This window comes from Tupaia chinensis, unplaced genomic scaffold (assembly GCF_000334495.1).
Source record: "Tupaia chinensis unplaced genomic scaffold, TupChi_1.0 Scaffold149672_1, whole genome shotgun sequence".
NCBI lineage: Eukaryota > Metazoa > Chordata > Mammalia > Scandentia > Tupaiidae > Tupaia > Tupaia belangeri.
The window spans coordinates 88,205-110,396 of NW_006209517.1; the positions used below are offsets into that span (position 1 = coordinate 88,205).

A 22,192-nucleotide genomic window follows, 5' to 3' on the forward strand; every position below is an offset into this window, starting at 1 on the left:
GACTGGCTGCAGAAATGTGTAGCTAAGCCCCAGCCTCTCCTATCTGCTTCCAACAGACTCCTCATCTAGGCACTGGGCAAACCAGCCAGTATTAGGCCTGGAGGCTGCGGGCTGCTGGAGGCCATGGGGGCCTGGTAGAAGTACCACCCTGAGAATAGGAGCCAGACTATGACAGGCTGGCGGCCATAGGAGGCTTTTCCACACTCAGTGGGAGGTGGTAAAGGACCTGCGTTGGGTGGAGGCTGGTCTCTACAGAGCAGCCTGGTGCTTCTCCACCTGCCCCTGTATGGCTCCCCAGGCTGTGTCAGGAGGGTCTGGACAGGACTTCACTTCTTCCTCTGTCTTTGTGTTGGTGAATTGACCCATCACCTTGTCTTCAAACACACAGGGGTTCTCCTCATGGGGCAGCTCTGACAGATGTCTCCTTGTCCCTGCTGGTGCCTGGACTCCCTCATCAGCTGCACCCCAGGCTTGTGGTAATACTCCTTGAACATATGAGGGTCCCCGTATTCCTGACCACAGAGGTTCTACTTGCCCAGCTTATCTCGGGAGCAGCCACAGCATTGCCCACGACCAGCAGACTCTGCCGCATGGCCTTCACAGGGGGATCACGCAGCCTAATCTCCCAGCTTCTTGGTCAAATCAGATTGAGAGAAAATTTTCTCTCTCTCATACACTTTGACAGGAGACAGTATTTTGGGTGGTGCCTAATTTATTTATTTATTATTTTTACATTTGACTTTTGATTTCTTGTTTGATGCATCTACTTAGAGGACTGCCGTATACTTTTTTTTTCCCTCTGGGAAAGGGGATTAGGATGCAGATAGAGCTGCTACTGCTTCTATTTGGGTAGAATTTATGGTCCAGTTTCTACTTTACAGAATTTATGGAGAATTCTCTGTTGCCTGGTACATGATCAATATTTACTACTATCTAATAGACTTTTGAAAAGAATGCGCATTATCCATTTGATATATAAGCAATAGTAACTATTTTATGTGTATTTTCCGTAGCTTAATTATTTGCTGGATGATTGAAATCATCCATTTGCGGTTTTTGATTTGAGTGAATGTCTTGCATTTCCAATGGACATTGAATGATGTAGTCTTCGAGACTCAGTGGGTGCACAGTTACCAATGACCTCTTCTTAGATGAGAGTGCCTTTTGCCAATGCAAAGCATGCATTTTTTGTTGCGGTTGGTGCTATTTTTATTTGTGTTTTTGTTTTGGTTGGGATATATTAGATTATGATATCGGTAGCTATCACTGAATCTCCTGCTTTCATTGTATTTGTTAGAATGTCTTTCCCAGCTCCCTTTCCATCTTTTTGTCTTATTTCCTCTTTTTAAAAAAGTTTAAAATTTATTTACTTATTTATTTCAAGATAAAGAGAGACAGAGACAGTGAGGCAGCCACCCCCAACAGCATCTCCATATCCCACAATGATCCAGCCCTGGTCACAGTCAGCCTCAATTCTGAGCCTGTCCACATGTCCAGAATGCAGAGAGGACCTGGGACATGAACCCAGGACCTTTTCACCATGGGCCCAGCTTTACTGTGTGTCACCACTTGGCCTTTTCAGTCTGTCTCTCAGAAATGTCATGTAGCTGAATTTGTATTCTTGTATTGATTTAAGAATACACCTATTTCTTCATTTACCAAGGGGATTTAAGCATTTTCTCACTGCAGTGATCTGTTTTATTGGTCTTTATCACATTTAGAGATTGACTTGGCTGCATAATAGAATATCTAACTATCAGTGGCTTTTTCACTCACTGGAGGGCTGCTGGTGAAGAAGAGTGTGTCCATGGCACACACATCAGAGCCATGTGACAGCTCTGCCGCTCAGCTTCCCGGAGAGGCAGGCTGACACTGTGAACGAAAATTCTGAGAGATTCAGATTTAAACACTACGCTTCACTTTAAGTCATCCTGGGCAAGTTATTTTTTTTCTAAATTGGATTTCATTCACCTGATCTGAACATCATAAGGGCATAACTATCAGTGGCTTGAGCACTCACTGGAGGGCTGCTGGTGAAGAAGAGTGTGTCCATGGCACACACATCAGAGCCATGTGACAGCTCTGCCGCTCAGCTTCCCGGAGAGGCAGGGTGACACTGTGAACGAAAATTCTGAGAGATTCAGATTTAAACACTACGCTTCACTTTAAGTCATCCTGGGCAAGTTATTTTTTTTCTAAATTGGATTTCATTCACCTGATCTGAACATCATAAGGGCATTTATAATCACCTCTACAGTGTTGTAAGGAGAACTATGCAGTAAACCATGTAAACCACTCAGGGCGGAGCAAGTGCCAACCATTTACATTTCTGGCTTATTATTTCTATTACTTCTTTGCATCTTCTAATGTACATAATTATATTTTTTTAAATATTTTATTTCATTTCATCACCATACTTCTTTACAGCATGCATAATTTTATTTTAATAGAATATCACTGGCATTATGCAAACCAAATTTAGAACAAACTTTTTTCCTATGCTGTATTTCTCTGTGCACCTCTGCATGTTTTATATCTATGTCCCCCCACCCCTTCCATAAGACCTTCAGTAGGATTTTCCTTCATGTCACTACTTTCTTCCAGAAACTCTTGAGCTAACTTGAATATCCAGTTCCAGACTGATATTGCAGAGTGAGTGACAGGGAAATAGTAACATTATATAAATCTGGTAAACTTGCTTCTAAATATTTGTTTTAAATTTAAAAATCGCATTGTCCCCTAAATGTACCAGTTCTGTGCTGCACCCCTTTTCTTACATGACATACCTTACCTTTCTGAATTTTTTTTCTGTTTTGGTTTCTGTCTCTGAGTACACCCTGTCACCCTTTGCAAGGTGAAGCATGGATGGTATACTTTCCAAATCTTTGTATGTTCCAAAGCATTTCTTCCTTGTTCTTGCGTGCAAACATCAATTTGACTGGGTCTAGAATTCCCGGCAAGCACTGCCTCTTCTTAAAATGTCTGTAGATGCTGCTCTGATGTCATCCAGCAAGCAGGGCCACTCTAGACACTCCCTGTTGTCAAGTTGTTCCAAATCTTCCTTCTATCCTCTGCTTTCTGATGTGGGCTAGGATGCGGCAAAGGCCCCTGTGGTCAGTTTGCTCAGTCAGGCTCTGCAGTGGGGTGCGAGAAGACACAGGAAGCTGGAGAAGGGCACGGGGACACCCATGTGCCTCGTGTCTGCTCCTCGGCCGGTCTTCTCAGTGGCTACCTGCTCATGCCTCACCACTCAGTCCCTGTTTCCATGTTCCCAGCCCTGCCAGGCCCAGGCTCGCCACAGCTGCTCCAAGTAACTATGGCCAGCCAGGCCAGAACCCCTCCTCCCAGGTCTGAATCCGAACTCCAGAGGGCACCCTCTTTAGACTGCTGAATTTGATAACCTCAACCTCCTTCTGTAGATCTCCCAGATATTGGGGCGTAACAGGTCGCACCTCATATCCTTGTGCTACCCCTATGTCCTCTTCCTACTTTTCCAGTCCTCCAACCTTATTTAGCATATTTTTAGAGCTAAATCCTCTCTTAAAATGAGAGCTGTGGGCTGGCCCCTGTCCTGGAGGTGAAGGGATCCAGAGCCAACATGCTGACCATGCATTTTAAATCCCAGATGCAACAGCTCGAAAAACAAACCAGGCATGTGTCGTGCATGTCCAGAGTCCTGAAAAAAATAGAGAGATGGAGGAGAAGGGATTGTGACACAACTGCGCCCAACTAGGGAGTGTTTCTTCCTTTCCCTCTCTGTCTATCTCCGTTGAGTGCACAAGTTGTGTGGCAAACAAACAGAAAAGAAAAGAAAAGAAAACAAAAGAAAAGAAAAGACAAGAAAAGAAGGAAGGATGGAAGGAAAGAAAGAAAGAAAGAGAAAGAAAGAGAGGAAAAGAAAGAGAAGAAAAGAAAGAAGAAAGAAAAAGACTGGTGTTATTTCTCCTTTCTCTCCTGACTCCTGATACAGATTAGAAACGAGAACTAGGAAAATGGTCATATTCTCTTTAATTTGAAGATAGCCAGTTTGGAGTATTTTGTTTTGTTGTCTGTCTGTTTGTATTTTAGGTAGTCATACTCTCTAATTTGAAGATAGCCGGTTTTGGGTTTTTTGTTTTGTTGTCTGTCTGTTTGTATTTTCTAATGTAGACTAGTACAGCCTATCTTTTCAAAGGCTGCCGTTCCCACGACATGGCCGTACTTGCGTCCTTGTTGTTTCCTATGGGGCGGTTTCCATTTAGACTCAGGTCAGTCTTCAGTTCAGTGAGGTTTTTGTTGTTTTCTTTAGCTATTCACTTTTGAGAGTGGGAGTAAAGATATTTGTTTTATCCTTTAAGAATGCCAATTACTATGTACCTCTTGCATTTAACTAACTTAACCTCCATGCCTTTTTTCTTTTTTTATTTTTTTTCTTTTTTCTTTTTTTTTTTTTTTTTATTGCCGGAAGATGCAGGCACTCACCAGAGAGAGAAAGAGAAAACCCTCTCTAAGAGGGCATATTCATTCTGAAATCCTTTTTTCTCCATTCCTTCTTCCCATCAGGATACTGGCATGCACATGCACCGGGATGTCTTCAAGCCCCTGGGGCCAGGTTGTCCATGTGGGATTCTATGCCCAACGCTTAATGACTACACTCCAGGGCCAACTCCATGCCCTCCCCCACTTCTCTCCATTTTGCTTAGTGGTCTTAGAGACTCTCTCTGTTTGTCTCATCTGGCCTTCATCTCTATCCACCTGCTCTTCAGCACTTCTATGAAGATACTAATTTCATCAGTCACACTCCCTGCAAACCCAAGAACTCCGCCTGTTCTTTACTGCCTCTGCCTCTTCGGATTGTAGGCTGTGTTTATGTCCAATAGAACACCTTTACTCACACATTCTGAGTGAATGCTCTCCTAGGCGACCACTCCACATAGCTGCTCTGCCTGGTCCTCCCGCTCTTACCGTCTCGTAGCTGGCAATCCCTCTTGTCTGCAGATGTCGGGACATAAAGGTGTAGAGCATTTGCAGCACCCCTTTGGACCTGCACCAGCTGCCACTGGTCCTCAGGTACCTGCAGCTATCCACTAGTGAAAGAGAGTGTCTCAGGAGACCCACTGTGGAAATCAAAGTCCCAGTTTACTGTGTGTTTCCTACAAGCACACACCGAAGCACGCGCTGACACTGTGGCAGCAACTCGGCAAACAAGCTTCTTTCTGGCTGAGGTCTCAAATGTTTTTGGCTTATTTTCCTCTATGTTCCATGGTGCTTCTAAGAAAAGATGCATTGTCGTTGGCCCTAGGTACCTCCCCTGTGACCAGGGACTCAGGGATCCTCTCAGGTCACCCCTGACCCTGTGGCCCTGTCTCCCACCTGCTGCCTCCGAAGCTCAGGTCAGAACTTGCCACCCCTCCTCTCACAGCCAGCCCTTCCCAGCTCACCTCCAACTCATGAGCATCCACTGGCCTCTCGATGCTCCCACGTCCTCCCGACTAGCTGGGTGGTGGTCTCCGGCTCTCGGGCCCCAGGGCCTCCCTTGGGTTTAGAGCCCATCTTGGGTCTGCCAGATAATATTGTTTGTGTTCGCTATATGACATTGGACATGTTCTTGGTTTCAAACAAAACTTTTCTTCTTTTAGTATTTATTTTTGTTCATTTCTGTGATTTGGGTGCTTGTAAACATGTGGCATGCTGCCATCTTTCCATGAGTCTGTCAATCAGGCTTATTATAGTTGAATCTCTCTGAGGATTTAGTAAGAGAGAAAATTATAGTCACATAGTTGAATCCCTCTGGGGATTTAGTAAGAGAGAAAATTATAGTCACATATAAAGAGAAGAAAGTAACTTCATTTAAAAAAAAAAAAACTATTTATGTGTGTGTGCATGTGCGTGTTATTTTTCCACTCCAAATGTCTTCCCTCAGCTTCCAACACCATCTCTGAGTGTAGTCCTCTCTATCAACACTTTATATAGATGTTAACATGAAACTAAGAGTGTAAGTTGAGACCCCAAGAAAATAGGGGTGACACCTCCCTTGTTGTGAGCAACATGCAGCACCACCACTCACAGAGCTGTGGAAAGAAAACCAGCTGAACTCTGAGCCTTGTGCCCTGTTGTGTGGAATCGGGGTAAGGTGGAACCAGAAGAGAGCTTTCTAGCACAGGCTCTGCCATGGAAGAGCTGTAGCTGTGAGAGTGCTTGATTTCATCTGAAGCCTACAAGGAAAGCGGCTCAGTAGGACTACTCACAACTCTCAGTTCACATCTCTTGGGACCAGGGAACACAGGGGACAGACCTCTTGGTCATTGCAAAGGTGGACAACCAGGCTGGCTGCTCTGTGACAGAGATAACTGTCCTCCAGTGTTTCCTGGGGCCGTGAATGCTTGAGAGCTTCTGTGAGTAGAGGCAGGTCATATGTGTGGGCCTGCTGTCACCTGCTGAGGTAGACACCTGGAAAGGTGGGGTTCCATAGGAAAGCAGGAGTGTGAGGGGACCAAGAGAAGAGGTTGTGAGTGAACACAGAGAAATATACCCCACCCAAACCAAGGGAACCACAGATAGCACACCTACAATGAAATGTTCTTGAGAACTGGACAGCTCTGGGGCACAGCAGTAACACCGTTGAGAGAAGCCAGATCCCACAGGACAGTCTGTTCAAATCCCCACCTGGTCTGCCCCAAATACACCAGACATTATGGATGTCCGGGACCCATTAGGCTGGAGTTAGGGGATCGTCACATAACCAGCCCCCCATTGAGGTTACTTCTGCCCCTCTCTTTCAGGTGTACACCCATGTATTCTCTTAAAAGAAAAAAGTATATATTCTGAAGATGTAAGCCCTCTGTCCCTGCCCTCTGTGGCCCTGATTATGTTGCTCACGTCTGTTCTCCTAGCATTTATCCTCAAAGGCACCATGACTTTACATCTTAGTCATCTGTGTATTGTCTAGCTGTGAGCTCCACAGAGTGGAGAGCCCAGTGCTGCTCACTGAGGATAGTTCCATACTATAGTCATGAAAGCAACTGAAAGACTGTTTGTTTAATTTGAATATTATTATGAACAGAATCAGGGTCTCTAAAGACCAAAAAAGCCATTCTTGAAAGAGCATTAAGCAAGGCCTATGTCCCGAGAGTCCCAGGACAAAATCCCTGGTCTGATAGCCCTTAAGACAGAACGTCCCTCCTCGGACCTCTTGCCTGTTAACTCCCCAACACTGACCACAGTGCTAGAGAGGCCAGAGGGAGCCTTCCAGCGTGAACCAGGAAGAAGAGTCTGCCCCTTCATACAGGCAGCCAGCCCACTGAAGGAACACCCAGGCTGGCAAGGAACAAAACTTTAGTGGTAATAAAGTTCAGAGTTTTATGATTAGAACAACACTGGACCAAAAGCTGAATGGTTTGTAAGCTAGAAACAATGGGAGGAATGTTCAAATGCCTAAAAATGATCTGAAAAGTCATGGAGGTTGCCAAAGATTTTACCCAAACCAAGAACACTTTCAGATGAACAGCCGCTTTGTAGCACTTCATGAGCTCTGCTCACTCCATAGCCCAGATGCTCTGGCGTGTGGAAGGCACTCACTCGTCTTCTCCTTTGTCTTGAAGGACTTCCCCTCCTGTCAAGATTCTGGCTCTCTTAGGGCATAAGTGAAGGGATCATTTCTTCTACAGTGTCATGGACAGTGCATGTCCAGGGTCTTTCTCCAAGAGCCCTCGTTTCTTAGAATGGAATAAAGCACATTCTATTTATTATGCACTTAAGAAATGTTCAATGAGTGAAAAAATACAAATCTGGCAGGACTTGGTAAGTCTTCACAGTGCCAAGAACAGGAAGATGGACAAGCCTGTTTATTCTGAAATGTGCAAGAGTTAAAAGTCAGTAAGTAAAAATCTCATCTACTGAATATCCGACAAGGTTCCAGTCACTCTTTTTTTAATGGATGGATGAAGGAATGCTAGCATAGATGAATACATGAATCAGTAACTACACATATATCAGCAAGGTAAAAAGAGAAAACACAATTTTGTTTGTTTTTTGTTTTTTTTTGGGGGGGAGAGGTTTTTGCTATAGGGCGCGTGCACTCGCCAGACAGACAGAGACAGAAAGCGAGAAATCTCCCCCCAGGGGGGATGGCCACGCCGCAATCCCTTTTCCTCCATTCTCCTCTCAGGATCTTGGGCACGCATGCACACATGCCTGGTGTGAGTTTTAAGTCACCGGGTCTGGGACACGAACCGCAGTTGACCACGAGGGAGTCCAGCGACATAGCCATTACGCTAACTGCTGGTCCCAACAATTTTGTTTTTAAATTTATTCCACATCACAAAATTGGATTTGTATATTTGTCCATGTTATTTTTTATTTCTAGGTGATCCTTGTCTTTGTACTAAGCATCGGATCTCTTATCATCTATTTCATCAATTCTACTGAGTGAGTAAGATCACAGCCCCCTTGTCTGCTGTATTAGTAAACTTCTCGGTTAATTTGGAACTTTTCTCCTCAGGGATATTTCTTAGTGTACTTTCACTCACACACATGTACACACTCACACACATGCTCACACCCACATACTCATCAAGAATGATGTGTTTCTCTTCCCCCAGTGAAGAAGTAGACTAAGATCTGTAAATAGCACATGTATTTCATCTGTTTCCTGCCACTTCTGTGGCTGAGGGCTTGGGGCGATGTACACAGATTACTCGGCTCTGGCTCTGAGCCTCCATCTTCCCTCTCTTCACTTGGTCACTCATGAAGTCTTTCTATACCTTTGGATCCCATAGCAGTTCTGTGGTAGTTTCAGGGCTTCTCCCCGGTCTCCAGCAATTTCTGATAACCTTAGGAAAGGAAAATGCTAGACCTCACTTGGGGTAAAGATTTCTGTTTGCTCTTCTCTGAAGGCATCACTTCTCATAAGTTAGGACTGGTGTTTAGGACAAAACCCAATCAAATCTGAACTCCATGTCAGTCTCCAGAAATCATACTGGATTTCCAGATGAAGTGAAATCTAGGTCATGAGGTCACAAAAGCTAGGCACTTTCAGGCACCCAAAGAAACTGATCATCTTTGCTTTGCGAATTCCTTACAGATCTCTTAGGAAAGTTTCTTTGAATTTGGAAAATTTCCATTTTCCCTGGTAGGCACTGAAGCTAAAGCATCTTGACTAGGTAGATGATCTCACAAACTAGGAAGAGCCATACCAATAAGACTGAGTGAAACACAACCAATAGGCTTTTAGTGGGTTCTTTTCAGCTCCACAAGGAGTCCAATAGTTTTATTCATGTATAGCTCTACTCCCAAGAGAACAGTAATGCTCTTGTAATCTGACCATAGGTGTGTAGGTTGTCCACTCACAGTGAATATATATTGGTCCTATATAGCTTCTAATGGTTCTCTGTTTCTTTCTTCTAATCTGACTTTGTTTCTTTTCCAGCCCTGTTGGAAGCTGTTCTTCATATGAAGACAAAACCATCCCTATCGATTTGATTTTCAACACATTCTTTGCTTTCTACTTTGGGTTGAGAGTAAGTATCTACTGAAATTGGAAGTAAACACACAAACACAATAGGCAGGATGTAAAAAGTTCTGTGTGTGTCCTAGTTACAGAATCTGCTTAATAGAAGGCTTTGAAGACAGAGGGTCTATGCCCTAAATTGTTAAATAACTATACAATGAGGTCTGAAAACTGTCTCCCCTGTACTTGAATCTATAAATCAACTCAGCAAGCCCAACACAAATGAAGATGATTTCTTTACTAAATAACATCCCCTGGTACAATGCCACCTTTCTTGACTTCCCACCTACCATTCAAAATAAGCCCAACCTAGCAGACTTTGAGGCCATTGATTCTATTGGTGGCAAATCCAAAATACTTTAGTATTTTGTTTCATTTTTGTTATAGTCACTTATTAAATTATTCTGTCATTACAGAGGAATTTATACTCATTCTAGATTGAGATGTTGATGTATTTATATATCTCCTGTTTGTGGGAGACTGTAATATATATGTAGAGATGCATATACATACATAAAAGCATATTTTAGGTATATATGTGTAAAACATAACCTGGATAGACAGATAGATAGATAGATATAGACACACACATATATTGATACACACACACACATATACATATACACAATCTATTTCTATGACCCTTTCTTTAAAACTTCAATCATAAAATCTTTTTTTATCTCTTTTTTTGTTTTGTTTCATTTTGTTTTAGAGGAATGTTTGCTATAGGATGCTCACCAGGGAGACAGAGAGACAGAAAGCAATAAATAACTCCTGAGGGAGGATGGCCATGCCTCAATCCCTTCTCTTCCATTCTCCTCTCAGAATCTTGAGCACACAGGCACATGAACCCGCTGTGAGTTTTTAAGCTGCCCAGTCCAAGACTTGAACCGTGGTCAACTATGCGGAAGTCCCCAAGAACCCGCTGTGAGTTTTTAAGTTGCCCAGTACAAGACTTGAACCGTGGTCAACTATGCAGAAGCCCAGTAACATAACCATTACACTATCTGCTGGTCCCTCATAAAATCTATTTTTTTTTTGAGAGAGAGAGAGAGGTATTTGCTGTAGGGCATGTGCGCTCACCAGAAAGAGAGAGACAGAGAGAGAGAGAAAGTGAGAAATCACCCCCCCAGGGGGGATGGCCATGCAATAATCCCTTCTCCTCCATTCTCTTCTTGGGATATTGGGCACACAGGCACATGTGCCTGATGTGAGTTTAAGCCACTGGGTCCAGGTCCGGGACTTGAATCACGGCCAACTACATGGGAATCCAGAGGCATAGCCATTAGGTCAACTGTTAGTCCTACCCCCATAAAATCCTTCCGGGACTTGAATCATGGCCAACTACACGGGAATCCAGAGGCATAGCCATTACGTCAACTGTTAGTCCTACCCCCATAAAATCCTTTTACAACAGACTTTCCCTCTAGAAATTCTTGCTTTCTTGTTGACTATGTTTAGTTATTTTGAAAGTATAGATAATTATCTAAAGAAAATATTGGGTCATCAGAAAAGTCATGGCACATTTTTGCATGAAATACATAGAAAAATATGTCATGACTTTTCCAACGACTGACTATAATGCAAATGGAAGAGAAAAATCTGATGTTCTAGTGCAATATACTATTATTGAGTATGAGTAGACACACAGGTCATCATTTTCTTGTCTATGTAACACTCCCTCACTGAAAGTTAGTAACAGACCATGGATTACATATTCATAATACGGAGACTTGTAAATGAATATCTCTATTTTCCCCCCTTTGGTCTTCTACAGCAGTATTATTGTCCTTGTAGAGTTGACTAGCCATAAAAAAATAAATAAATTCTGTCACAGATTTCAACTACAATAAGGTTATAGTGTTGGTGCATACCAAATAAATTTAAATATATAACTACCAAAAAATTAAATTATTTCTTCCTTAGTCTTAATAAGGAAGTTTATAAACCTGGGTCTTGGCCAATGAAGTTTCTAGAGAGCTGCTCCTTTCAGACTGGAGGCCATCCTGCATTGTGTGTCCTTGTTACTCACAAACAGGTCTAGACGTATCAGGAAGCTCTAGAAGTAACAAGGAAGGATTTATTCTGAAATATGAGAGTTAAGGCCCAGTAGATAGAATACATATGTTTACTTACTGAATACCTACTAAAGGTTCAACCTCTGCCTCTAAGTTCACATCCGTGACTGTGTATAGCTATACACATATGTTTGTGTTCGTCTATGTGTTAAATCGAATCAGATCAGCGTCATCATTGATGAATGAATGTACTAGAATAACGCCTTCCCTTGTGTTCACTGTAAAATCCTTAACGTGTCACCACATTTGGGTGTCTTGTTTCCATTTCGTAGTTCGTGGCAGCCGATGACAAGATCAAGTTCTGGTTGGAGATGAATTCAATTGTAGACATCTTTACCATCCCACCAACTTTTGTCTCATTTTACTTGAAGAGTAACTGGCTGGGTAAGCTGTGGGAATTAGCAACAATATCAAAAACAAAACAAAACGGAACAGAACCTCAGCTTTTGAGTCTAAGTATCTAGTCTCCATCTTCCCTTAATGCCTGATGGCCATTTACAAGCCTGTCATCTCGATCACGTGGAGTGGTGACACCTTTGCAGAGCCCATTCTCACTGTAGCACCAGTGTGCCTGGCACATCCACGGGGAGAAGCCAAGCTCCAACACCCCACCTCCAGGGTGCCTCAGTGCTAGACCCCACACAAGAGAATGGAAGAAAGGCCTCTGAGGTCTTTAAAGCTAACCCTCATGTCCAGGAAGACTCTGACATGTTTGCAAATTAATTCATTATTTTTCTTTAAGGTGGCTAAGTTGACAGTGCATGGGCATTCTGTAGCTTATATGGGGTTTTATGTCATTTTATATTATTATTTATTACCTGTTAAATTCACACCAGTTCTAGGCCTTGCTATCATTATTAGCAAAGGAACAGAGCATAGAGGTTGTTAGATGGAGTTTAAGTGGATTACAGACAATTTGCTTTCAATGCAGAAGAGTTAGAATAGAATGAAGAGTGTTTATTGTATATAAAAGGAAGCTTCTATATACTTTGCATTAACAATTCTAAGAGCTGGGCACTATTATGATTCCCCCTTTATGAGAAGAGATGAAGAGCTAGAGAATTAAAGGAATTACCTTAGATGCTAACAGCTATCAATGTCAAGATCGGGGTGTGAACTACAGCTCTTAAATGTATAACGGCACTTATAACTAACCTGTAGTGTAGTGGTTAAGCTCTGTGCATAGGGAGCCTGATCCCTTACGGCCAACTGCAATTCAAGTGCCAGCACTGTCAACCTGAAAAACATGCTGGGTACTTGTGCATGCACACCCCAAATCCTCCTGACAAGATGGAGAAATGGAGAAGGATCGCAGCATTGCAGCATGACCGTGCATCTAAGTTGTCCTCTCTCTCTCTCTCTCTCTCTCTCTCTCTCATATGTATATACCCTCTACAAATAAAAAAAACTATAACATTATGCTTTATTATACTTGAATATCTCAGGGAGAAGACGAATGTGAACAATACCAGTCATTTAATAATTCAGGATACTCACTGAATTGACTCTTGTTGTGGCAGTTTTCTTTCTATTGCCTTGTAGGTTTAAGGTTTCTAAGAGCATTGCGGCTGTTAGAACTCCCTCAAATCTTGCAAATTCTTCAAGTCATGAAGACCAGGTAAATACTCACCCTACCTGAATACAGCTTACTTGCTAGTTCGTATTAGGAAATGAAATGTCACTTGAATCCTAAACTAAATTCATTTCCCATCAGACTCACACCAGGCACATGTGTGTGCATGCCCAAAATCCCAAGAGGAGAATGGAGGAGAAGGGATTGTGGTATGGCCATCCCCCATGGAGGGTAATCTCTCACTTTCTGTCATAGGTCAGGTGGATTCCACTGCTGAGTGTCTGTGCGTTAGGGAGAAATTGAGATTGAACAAGTGATTCTTGTATGACAGGAAAATTTCATTCAGCTAAAGTCTAGGAGACCACAGGAGAAACTCTCACCTTCACTTAAAGACACTCAGCATTTCTGTGCCCTGCTCACAATTTCATTTTGCAAACCTATTTCTTGGAGTCCTGGCTTAAGGCAATGTGTACTGTTACATTAGACAATGTAACATTTTATTACATGTACCTTACATGAATTCCTATAGCATATATTTGTAAATGCTACATAACCTCAGGATAGCAATGTCACGGCAAAACCAAACTTGTTGAACATATGTGTGTGACCACCTGAGTTTACATACAAAGACAGAGGATCTAGTGACAACGCAATCAGGGATATGTGAATGTGGCCTGGGCGTCTGCCTTTCTGACTCACTTCTAGGTAATGCCATTGCATCTCATCCAGGAACTGTGTTCTTAGAGAATGAGGTGTCCCTGTCACTCTGGAACCTGTCAGAGGAAAGTCAGTAACTCTTTGCTTTTTTTCCTCTAGTAATTCTGTGAAGTTTTCCAAACTGTTGGCCATAGTCCTTAGTACCTGGTTCACTGCTGCGGGATTCATCCACCTGGTAAGCTTCTTACACAACCCTTCAGAGTGCCTGGCAGATCATGCATCCTTTCTTTGAAAACGAAAGGAACATGCTGAGCCCTGTCCCTGTCACTGTAACCTAGTGAGGAATTCGTCCTCCTTCTTCTTCCTTTCCGGTTTTCTCCACCTTCATATTTCTCACCAATTTGTGTCTCCTAGAATCGGGGTAGTACACCTTATCTAAAGTTGAAGAGTAGTAGTGATTACTGGATGAGTTTAAAATACAGCTAAGATTCAACCAAGGGAATCAGGGTTATAGACTAGATTGCACCTGCACAACATGAAATACAGAAATAATATGCATGTTGGTGGGACAATAAGATGAGATAAGAGCATTCTTACATTTTTCCCCTCTGTAACATACCTTATCTAAAGTTTAAGTGTAAGTTTTGAAAACATAAAAATTCAGATTTGGAATATGGAGCTAAAACCAAAAAATGATTAACTATCTTAATATTGGTCCATAATTATTTATCTTAACTTGATTTCACATCTTGGCTGATACTTACAAGGTTAAGAAAAAGCAGAGCAAACACACAGACCCCCAGAAAGCTATAAGCACCCTTTCCTCATGGACCACAAGGGGATTTTGGAGTTTAGAGAGGTGCCAGGGATACAAGAAGAAATCTAAACCACTAAAGTAATACTCCCAAAGACAGTGAGTTGAACTGTAAATGATTGTTTAGATTATTGTGAAGAAGATTTCTAGATTGGTTTTTGTTTCTACAATATGCTGTGTAGGGACAATACTGAATCCTTATACTATAATGTACAAAATACCATGGGATTTAGCTTACACCAAACTCTCTCAATCGGTATGAGTGATTTAAGTTTGTGTGGTTTAAACTTGGTTCTCTTACAATGTTCTAGTCTTGAAGAGTGGTGTAGATGCCAGGGGTCAATGAAAGCAAATTAGTAGTCTTTGCAATAATATCCAGGATCAACCAATCAACCAGGAGAGTTAAGTATAGGCATTGGGGTCTTTTTTTTTGTTCATTGTACGATGGACTTTATAGGAGTCAACCCTCTAACCTAGCCCTCAAACTCAAGAAAGGGTCTACATTTGGTACATCACACTTAAAAGGTGATCAAATCACCTGAGCAATCTCCATGATTTCTAATTTCCATTCAAGTTCTAAAAATGAAGCAAAAACCCTAAATTTCTCAGAAATCATGAACATTTTGACATCTTTTGTGGTAACTGGAAATAGAAAACATAAGAAATATATAAGGATGATGAAAATGTCTTTAAAAAGGAAAAAACAAAGGAAATTATATAAATGTAATTATGACATATAAATTAGTTATATATAATCATAAATAATACATTATTATGATGTATAATAGAGTTATACATTGTGTAAAATGCATTATATATTTACATATTATATATTCATAACAAATTTATATATAGTAGAGATGCCTAAATTACTCCATTCATTTAATATAGAAAAGGTAATCTGATAAATTTTGTTTTCTAAAATGCAAAGACTAAAAGTAATATCACCAGAATATATTTTAAGAGGCTTTTTTTGTGTGTTCTTTTTCTAAGTCACTGAAAAGATTGCACAGAGGTTGGGAAATAACTTGGAAACTTTGTTTTTTCTTAGACATTAGCTTTCAAGTGCTTAAATTCACTAAAATCAAGCACTTGTTTGGGTGCTTTTTTCCTTAATGATAATTCTGGTTAAAAAACAAAAGTGACTAGTAATTGCACAAGCCAAGAGCACGTGGATTCCCTGGCTCCAAGCATACAGTGACAAGCTCCGTGGAAACAGAGACCAGGGAAGTCTTCTCCTGTGGAGACCTGGGACCCCTCTGATATCAGCAATAGTCCCAACTAATGAAACTGAGCCTTGACAATCACTACCCTCAATTTGTAAATCCTTCAAAAAAGTATAGAAATCATTCATATTTCATTTGGATTAAATTAATTACAATTAATCTAATGTTTTACCTATGCTGTAAAAATCCCCCTTTTGATTTCATTCAGAGATCTTACCTGAAGTTTCTCTCTTTGAACAGGTGGAAAATTCTGGTGATCCCTGGCTCAAAGGTAAAAATTCCCAGAACATCACATACTTTGAGTGCATTTACCTGGTCATGGCAACAACATCAACCGTTGGCTTCGGAGACGTGGTGGCCAAGACATCCCTCGGGCGGACTTTCATCATTTTCTTCACCCTAGGGAGTTTGGTGAAGAGCATTTTTAATATATTTTGAATATAGCACATAATATAAGCACACACACACATTTGGTTGGTGGTGAGGAAAGTGCAATACAAGTTTGAGAGTAAAAGTTGCAGTAGTTCTCAGGGTCATATGAAGGTGAACAGATGCCTAGACCCCGTGTTTCCCAAACTGCATTTCCCCGAGCACATGATGCAATTACTTGGTTTCCAGGGATGAAAGATGGTAGTCAAAGGATAGCCAACTTTCCTTATTAACCTCTACACTGAACTGATCAATGCTGTTGATATCTTCATTCCTCTTTTACCCAACAGATAAAAGTCTTTCTTCTAAAGATGAGGGATGTCTGGGATTTGACCTGAAAAGTTTGTTCTTCAAGCCCAAATGAGTGAGCTCTTGCCAAAGTAACATTTCATGTCAAAGAAGTGAACACTGATGCTTGGTTAATTACTGCGTCAAGAGCGAGGGACGCTTCTCTTTTAGCGATTTTCACTTATGTTCCTTAAAAACCGTAACAGTTCTTCGCTCTGCCTCCCTGTTGTTCCTGGGGCCCGCAGCATTACACGCCTTCATTCCAGGCATCATCTCACACCCCCTCTGCCCCAGCTGCTCTGATTTTTCCAAGTCCCCAAGAGTATACAGTCAGATTCAGAAGAGGTTTGACGTGATCTGGGGACAAACCATATGGAAGCCGCCCTCCACTTGTCTCTAGGCATCATTTTAAATGCCGGAAGACATTTTACTACATTTTAACCCAACCCAAAGGCTGAAATAAGGAAGAAACATGGTTTTCTTTTTAAAATATAGTGTAGTTCACCTTCCTACTCCTTACACATGAGAAAAAGTTTATGTATCGTCTTTCTGTTTTATACCCTCAGAATTTTGGAATATCTGTTAAAATAATGACAGTCATTTGCTGATTATTTTAGATACTATTTGCAAACTATGTCCCTGAAATGGTGGAACTTTTTGCAAACAAGAGGAAATACACCAGCCCCTATGAAGTGGTCAAAGGTAAAAAGTACGTATTTTTCCAAATGTGATTTCTATCATTTTCAGACACTCTATTCATCACATATCTCATGCCTGACATGGTTTACTGAGCTTAGCTATAGAACCAAAGGTGAGTGTTGGCAGGATCCTTCATTCACTACAGAGGACTGTGCTGGAACAAATACCAGACAAATATACTTGCTACTTGATAAAAACTACTACGTCGATGTTCCCAAGAGCAGTGAATCAATAAATGGCAGGTTCTATTGTAATTTACCACCAGTAAATATTATTGACTATGGCAATATTTCCACATTCCTAACTGCTAACTATTCCCTTACATCTATTCTAATCGTCTTGCTTATTTTCATTATGTAAACTTATGGCTGACTTTACAAAATGGGTCAAAGTAAAGCCATTGTTAAACTCTGAAGTAATTCATTCAATTCAGCTGTCTCAGCCAAAACTCTTTAAAATCATCTGGGGCTCGTTTCCATGAGACTTTGCTAGAGTGAGGACGAATTTCCACCTTCTCTCTTTTTTTTTGTCTAATGAGTTTAACTTTTTTTCTTTTTTCTCCTTTTGTACATTTAGTCACCGTACATCTTTACAGCAGGCAAAATTAATGTTCCCAGCATGCATACACAGCATATTGGTCCAGTCATACCTATCACCATACACATTATCAACAACAGATGATAATTCTCTTTTATAAAGAAAAACTGAGTGAAACATCTAGTGATGAAATATCTAGCAGCAATGATAGTTATCGTGCCAGCCCCTTGGCCTGCTGGTTCAGGGGGCTGGATCCCACTTGGGTGCCTACAGTTCAAATCCTGGTCCGAGAGGCTTGAAAAACATGCTGGAAGCCTGTGTGTGCATGCACTGAATTCCAGCAGGATGAAGCAATGGAGGAGAAAGGATTGCAGCGTGACTACACCCAGCACCACGGAGAGGGGCGCTCGCCCCTGCACCCTCTCTCTGTCAGTCTCTGATGAATCACATGCACTCTGGCAGTTGAATAATAGTAGTAATGACAGTTATTTTGTATTCCTGGAGAACTCTGTGTAATTCAAACGCCTGCAGCCACACCGGCTAGAGATGAGCTAGAAGACACAGGAAGCTGATGCTTCTTTTGAACATCAGAGACAGTCCTCGGTGTTTCTGTCCTTTAAATCTGGATTATCCCAATGCCAAATTTATTGAAAACCAAGTTTAAGCTTACCATCCATCATCAAATCCTGGCAAGGAGACACTTCTGGTCCTCAAATGATCCACTTCAACTTTTTTTATGCTTATTTATTTCGTCCATGGTAGAGAGAGACAGACACCCCCGACAGGGTCTCCATACTGCGATCCTCTCTCTCGCCTCAGCTAGCCCGTCTCACAGGCAGACATGTTCAGGGAAACACCACAAAGCGGAACTAGAAGCTTTCCATGTGGCTTCAGTACAGTGGAGGGTGGCCTTATCTGCTACGTGGGCACCACGCCCACCTCATGTGTTCTCGCTGTCTAGGTTCATCGTGGTCTGTGGAAACATCACCGTTGACAGCGTGACAGCTTTCCTTAGGAATTTTCTCCGCCACAGGTCAGGCGAAATCAACACTGAGATCGTTTTCCTGGGAGAGTAAGTGTATCTGTCTGGCTCGTGGGCTCTAAACTAATACTTGAAATATATGTGGATATTTTTAATGAAAGGAAACCACATTTGTAGTATCATAGAGAAATCAGGAAATAATAATAAAACGAGAAGGAAAAGCATTCTCATTGCCAGAGCTAATCTCCAAACCTATCATTTGTCAACTCTGGGAAAAATACACTTCATGTATTTTTTTTTTTTTAATTTTTTATAAGTATTTAGAAAAATTTCTAAATATAATTTAAGAATACAGAACAGTTATTTATTGTCTTATTTTATAATTTTCAATTTTAGTTGCCAGTGAGGTTAAACAATTTTGTATGTTTTGACTATTCACTTTTCTTTTGGAAGTTGTTTCCTTTATCATCTTCTTTTAGAAAGGTTTTCCATTGCTTTACTGACTTTCAAACATTCAATATCATACATTTGTATCATAGATTGTATGTATTTCTCTCTATTAACTTTTAATTTTGTTAATGCTTTTATTTTAATATAGAAGTATTTGAGTTGTGTATGAGCCAGCCCATCAATTTGTCCCTTTTGGTTCTTTGATTTTTTTGATATCTCTGTTTTAAAATTAAGTAATGTTTCTCTAGCATTTTTGTGTTTTCATACTGCATTTTTTTTAGGATTTGTTATAAAGCACATGTACTTTCCAGGGAGAAATAGAGGGAAAATGAGAAATCGCCCCCCAAGGAGAATGGCTGCACTGCAGACTTTCTCCGCCATTCTCCTCTTGGGACTTTGGGTACCCATGAATATGTGTCTGGTATGATTTTCAAGCAACCTGGTCTGGGACTCAAACCACAGTTGGTTATATGAGAGTCCAGCTCCTTAATCACTATGCACCTGCTGGACTCTAATATTATAATTTTTAATATTGATGCTTTATGGAATTGATTTTATGTAATGTGTAGAGAATTAACATATTTTTCTCAAATGATTAATCAGTTATCCAAATACCATTTACTAAATAAGCTAGTCAGATTTAAAGTAACATTTTGCTCTTACTCAGGATTGTATTTGTACTCATTCATCTTACATTGGAGCTCTTTGCATTTTCACATTATGACATGTTCAGTACACCATAAATCTGAACTCTCCTATATGCCGTAGAGAAGGACGTTGCAAAATTCTTTCTGGTGCTATTGATGGACAACCAACAGTTCTATTCAGCTTTGTTACTATGCTTGTCTTTCTAGCAATGTGTGCATTACTCAAACCCTTAGGAAATAGAGAAAAAAAAAAGAAGCTAAAACTAGTTGTAAGAAAATAATTATTATAATCCAATTGAAACAAAGAGGAAATCATTAAATGTCTGGAAAGTGACATATTTCATCCCCTGTTGTATTTTTATAGTCTCACTTGAGTTATTGTATTACTTATCAAAATAATGAATGAAATGTTTTAAATAGTATAAAATGCTGGAAGTTTTCATCTCAAATTTCATCACATCTATAACCTCATGACTCCAAAGCGCTCATCGTCCACCAGATGCCATCTGTGGTACCTGCTTCACAAAACGAATTACATGCTGGGTATTTCCCTTCTGGTCTTTCGAAGGTCCCTCACACTTAACATTTCCACAAGTAAACCAGTGATACCGTGTCCCAACTTCCATCTCACAAGGCGCACAAACAAAAATGAAAGAAACACCTGTGTTTTCTAGCTCAGTAAATGATACCTAGCCAATGAAGTTCCTTAAAACATAAAATTAGCCATTGTCTTTGACACTCCTGCCCCTCTCAAACACCATGTATATTTTCATAGATACCATCATTTGGTCTTGTAAATAAATCTCTATTCTATTTTTACTATTTCATTCCTACTATTAGAGCACTATTCAAATGACATCTAGTCTCTCCTGAATTATTGTAATGGCCACTGTATTGTTTCTTTTTGATCCAACACTCTTCTCCTTTAACAGAACCAGCTTAATCTCATTTTCAGGTCTAGACCTGATTTACACGGCAAGTTGCAGAACTTTGAACCAGTGGTCTAAAGAGATGACACGTTGGGGAGAAAACATGGAATATTTTGTACAGGGGAGGGATATGAATTTCTGTGTTCAGAGGGAAGACTGTGATAGGTTCTTTGTAAGGACGGCTAGCAACAATGCCTTCCCAATGTTTATACAGATCTCCCACCAAAAATGGCATCTACTCTCCCTTCTATTGAATCTGCATTGGCCTTTTGACATATTTATGTGATAAAATATGCACAAACGGCAGTGTGCCCTTAAAGGCAACCTGCAAAGACTTAAGAGCTTCTGTTTTCACAGGCTCTCAAGTTCCTTAGAGCCAGGAACCACTACCTAAGAAAATCAACTATTCTGATAGGATAAAGGCCCAGCCAGCTGCCAGCTATGCCAGCTAGCCAAGCCATCTCAGATGCAAGCACTTTTCCAACTGAGTATTTTCCTGTCCTTTGGGTAGATGTCCAGGGATGGAATTGCTGGATCATGTGGTAATTATATTTGTAGGTCTTTGAGGAACCTCCAAATTATTCTCCACAGTGACTGGACCCATTTACATTTCCACCAACACTGTAGGAGAGTTGCCCTTTCACTACATCCAGAACAACACTTAGCATTTTTTGTATTTTTAATCTTTGCCATTCTGATCATGGGTAAGTGGTATCTCATTATAATCTTGAGCTGCATCTCCCTTATGATGAGGGATGTTGAGCATTTTATCATATGTGTTTTGACTACTTGTATGTCTTCCTTAGAGAGTTGTTTATTCAATTCATTTTCCCATCTTTTAATTGGATTAATCCTTTTTTCTGGATAAGCTGCTTTAGTTTCCTGTGTATTCAGGTTATCAGTCCCTTATATGGGAGATAGTTAACAAAAATATTCTCCCATTGTGAAGGTTGTCTATTCAAACTGATTGCTATGTCCTTTGCTGTGCAGAAACCATAGACTGTATTCTGGAGATACAAGGGTGTTTCAACATCTTCACAACCATAAATGTAATACGCCATATTAACAGAAAGAAAGATGAAAGTCATATGATCATTTCAATCGATGTAGAATAAGCATTTGACAAAATACAACATCCCTTTAAGTTTAAGACTCTCAGGAAAATTGGCATGGAAGGATAATTTCTCAGCATAATAAAAGACATCTATGAAAAACCAATAGCTAACATTATATTGGATGAAGAAAAGCTTAAAGCTTTTCCACTAAAAACTGGTACAAGACAAGGCTGCCCACTCTCTCCACTCCCTTTCAGTATAGTCCTGCAAGTCCTAGCCAATGCAATCAGACAAGAGAATAAAATCAAAGGCATTTCAATAGGGAAAGCAGAGTTGAAATG

General features: G+C 40.8%; 1 protein-coding gene across 4 annotated transcripts in view; it reads left to right on the forward strand.

The window, feature by feature from the left end:
• Positions 1–22,192, forward strand: part of KCNU1 (potassium calcium-activated channel subfamily U member 1) — a 136,344-nt gene that overhangs the window by 8,529 nt on the left and 105,623 nt on the right. For 3 of the 4 annotated variants that reach the window (XM_006171499.2, XM_006171501.2, XM_006171502.1), the window contains exons 3-10: positions 8,345–8,406; positions 9,407–9,497; positions 11,838–11,949; positions 13,108–13,183; positions 13,955–14,030; positions 16,076–16,246; positions 17,170–17,261; positions 18,750–18,860. In XM_006171499.2, coding sequence (XP_006171561.1) covers positions 8,345–8,406; positions 9,407–9,497; positions 11,838–11,949; positions 13,108–13,183; positions 13,955–14,030; positions 16,076–16,246; positions 17,170–17,261; positions 18,750–18,860 — 791 coding nt within the window. The remainder of the gene's footprint in view (positions 1–8,344; positions 8,407–9,406; positions 9,498–11,837; positions 11,950–13,107; positions 13,184–13,954; positions 14,031–16,075; positions 16,247–17,169; positions 17,262–18,749; positions 18,861–22,192) is intronic. The other variant, XM_006171500.1, reaches the window with a different exon arrangement.